The sequence below is a fragment of the Salvia miltiorrhiza genome, chromosome 1, assembly GCF_028751815.1.
Source record: "Salvia miltiorrhiza cultivar Shanhuang (shh) chromosome 1, IMPLAD_Smil_shh, whole genome shotgun sequence".
In the NCBI taxonomy this organism is placed as follows: domain Eukaryota; kingdom Viridiplantae; phylum Streptophyta; class Magnoliopsida; order Lamiales; family Lamiaceae; genus Salvia; species Salvia miltiorrhiza.
In genome coordinates, this window is record NC_080387.1 from 66026103 (window position 1) to 66029512 (window position 3410).

The 3410-nt window shown below is 39.8% G+C and overlaps 1 protein-coding gene across 1 annotated transcript; it reads right to left on the bottom strand.

Moving 5' to 3' along the window:
* Positions 1-1981: 1981 nt before the first annotated feature.
* LOC131011770 (cytosolic sulfotransferase 15-like) lies at positions 1982-2683 on the bottom strand. Its single transcript, XM_057939614.1, has one exon. It carries the CDS (start codon positions 2681-2683, stop codon positions 1982-1984), a length of 702 nt encoding a protein of 233 aa, XP_057795597.1.
* Positions 2684-3410: the final 727 nt, after the last annotated feature.

Consider the following 3410-nt stretch of genomic DNA (forward strand, 5'->3'; position numbering starts at 1 on the left):
TTTAATTTAATTATTAATTTTCTTTTAAAAAAAATTTTGGGCCCCCTGAATCGAAAGTCTGGCTCCGCCCCTGATGGAGACCCTTGGGGTTCCGTGTCAAGTAAACAACCTTACATTGACAAGAATCTAGGGTTTGGGCTAAGAGCATCCGCAATGGGGTTACTTGATAGCCTACTTGATAGTGGTTATGTTATTGAGTAGGTAGTGCTGCATTGGGGTTACTTGATAGCCTACTTGATAACATTAGTTTTGATTTTTATGTTTTTCATTTAAATTTAATTACATAATTTAAATAACATATTTTTATAATAGTTAAATACGCCATTAAACATAAAATTTTAAAACACCTAAAACTTAAAAAAAATTACATAAAAATTAAAAACACCTAAAACATCATAAAAAAACCATCATTAAAATTACATAATTAAAATCCTAGTCTAGACCACGACGCCTGAGCACGTCGGCGACCATGGACGCGTGCAATGCCCTTTGTGCGTCCGTCATGTGCGTCGTATCCGCGTTCAGGAGCTGCATATCGAGCTCCCTCTCCTTGATATCGTTCCTCCGCTGGTACTGGGCGGTGAATGCCCTCATCTGCTGGTCGGACCTGTCCAATATCTCTCCACTATTTCCGGTGGAGGATCTGAGCTCGTATGCGACGCTGATGCCTTCCCTTTCCTCTTTGCCGCCTTCGCCATCGCCTTCGCCGCCTTGTTGCCAATGGGCCGGGAAGAAGAGATCTCCTCGCCCGACGCCGAAGTGGTGAAACCGCCCTCTTCCGTAGTCTTTGCCCTCTTGGAGGCATGCACGTCTCCAAGGAGGTACATCGACTTGAACTTGGGATTGTTCCGGAGAACTTTCCACGGGTTCCAAAAATTGAATGCGGCCTTCTGTGGGCTTCGAGCCTTGAAGAGGATTTGGGCCTTGTCACGAAGCATATCATCCGAATGATCGGAGGGCCAATTGTTGCGCGTCTCCACCCAAATAGCTTCCCAGAGACGCACATCCGCTGCTACTCGGGCCCAGTGGCCTTGAAGTTGCCGGATCTTAAGGTCGACGCCGAGGATGGGGTTCACACGTGCGCGGATCCGGCCCCAATACGCCTTCCCCTTCTGATCCGTCCCACGGATGGCGTCGTTGGTCTCCTCCGCCCAAATAGCTTCCCAGAGACGCACATCCGCTGCATGTGTTTTTGTTTGAATCTTGGTCAAATTTGTATTTATGGTTTGTTGGGTATGAATTGTTTCAATGTCAAAGGGTGTTGTTTTAATTGGGACTTGTCCAATGTGAACCATATGAAGTAAATAAAAACTTTTTTCTAATATAGATTTTAGGAAACGATCTGAATCATTGATCTTTGTATGATATAAGGTTACACAAAAAGAGATAATATTGCAACACATAAAAATCATTATTGTAAAAGAATTTTTTTGTGAATATAAAAAGTATTATTGTATATATATCAAATTATGTTTCAACTTTATATAAACAATATAATGACTACTATGTATGTAATTTTACAATAATGTTTTTATTTATTTATTTATTTTTGTGTGGAAACGCAAAAAGGTTTATTAAGAAGCAACACAAATACATACAGGAAGGAAGACCAGCCACAAACAACGGCGGCTCAATCCACACATCACGGACAATAATAACATGAAACAAAAATTACAATAGTAAATTCTACATTAATTAATAATAAATGCGGCGAAAAAGAAAAAAAAATAATCACAGACAATGACATAGAATATGGAGTTAAATCCCATACATAAATCCCAGGGAATGAAACCTCTCTGCGGTGAGTGTGTCAATACGTTGAATAGCCTCATCAGTGAGATATATTTTATGATCTCCAACTGTCCCATTTCTGAAGAATGAATTGTACGGCAATGGAAACCATGTGGGAGATTCCTGGGACTTGTTGACAGCATGGTTACTTAGCACCTGAATGCTACAGCTCTTGACAATCTCTTCCACCTCATCTTCTTCTTCTTCTTGAAATGGAGATCCTAAGTGAGAAATCGCCCAGTTTCTTGACATGACCATGTGTATCTTCCATCATCTCCTCGTAAGTGAGAAACATGACATTCTGGGGCCTTTTCATGCTCAGCTCTCTGTACCCAATCACATGATCATAGTAGGGCCCGAATGGGGTGACGCCACGACAGAACGTGTCCGTTGCCTCATCGAGGGGCCATGACTCAGTTGGCTTCTCCATGTTCCACTTCCTCACAAAATGCCACAAGGAGACGAGGGTGTCCTTGGGGTTCCGTGTCAAGTAAACAACCTTACATGGACAAGAATCTAGGGTTTGGGCTAGGAGCTGATAAGGGATGTGCGTGGCGAATAAGCGAGGCCCGTGTGATGGGGCCGCTAGAACTGGCGGCTCATCAGACTCCGCGAAAACTTGTACCTCCAAGAAGGGAACAAGTTCGTGGGGGTGTTGGACGGCCAACTTATGCTTGGAAGATCGGTTGAGGATGGAATAGAGAAGAGATTTGAGCCAAGTGGTGCCTGTTTTAGGAGAAGTGACCATGATCACATCGCTAGGAAGTGGATTGTAATGATTGATCACTCTTTTCATTGGCTTCACGAATTGAGGCCTAAACCAAAAGCCTCCAAGTTGTACGAGATAATCATCCCCCAACCAATAACCTCTTGGGAGAGATGATAAATCCATGTCTGAGTTAAACTTCTCCATCAAAAAGTTTAGGAAGAGAGAGATATATGATGATGATCAAATGCAGCCATTGTATATATTGGTGGATGGCATTGGCATTCGACATACGTTTCGAATATAAAACACTACTGTTTATTAGACAAGTTTGCACATAATCGCATGTCCCAACTACTATCAGCGTGCTTCACGATTTTATTCAGTCTATATCATTTTGTGTACGTAATGTGAAACGAAATATAATAAATCATTGCACCATTGTTCTTCTAGTACAATTAAATCCACATACTATAATATAAATTAAAAATCACTTGGACACAAAATAATAAGTTACTTATTGTATTCCTATTATATAAGTTATTTTAATGATAAATTTGTAAGTTATATATTATATATCTATAAGAATATATGATGATGATCAACCGCAGCCATTGTATTCAGTACCTATATTGGTGGATGCCATTGGCATCCGACATATCACAACGTTTCAAATATAAAACAATTGTTTATTAGACAACCCATTATCCATATATAAGTTCGCACATATAAGTGCACTGTCAATGTGTATCACGATTTTATTCAGTCTAAATCATTTTGTAAGTAATGTGAAATGAAATATCTCGATCATCTACGAAATAAAATAAAATCATTGCACCATTGTTCTTCTAGTACAATTAAATCTATACTAATATATATATAAAAAATGTATTGGGCACAAAATATGAATTAC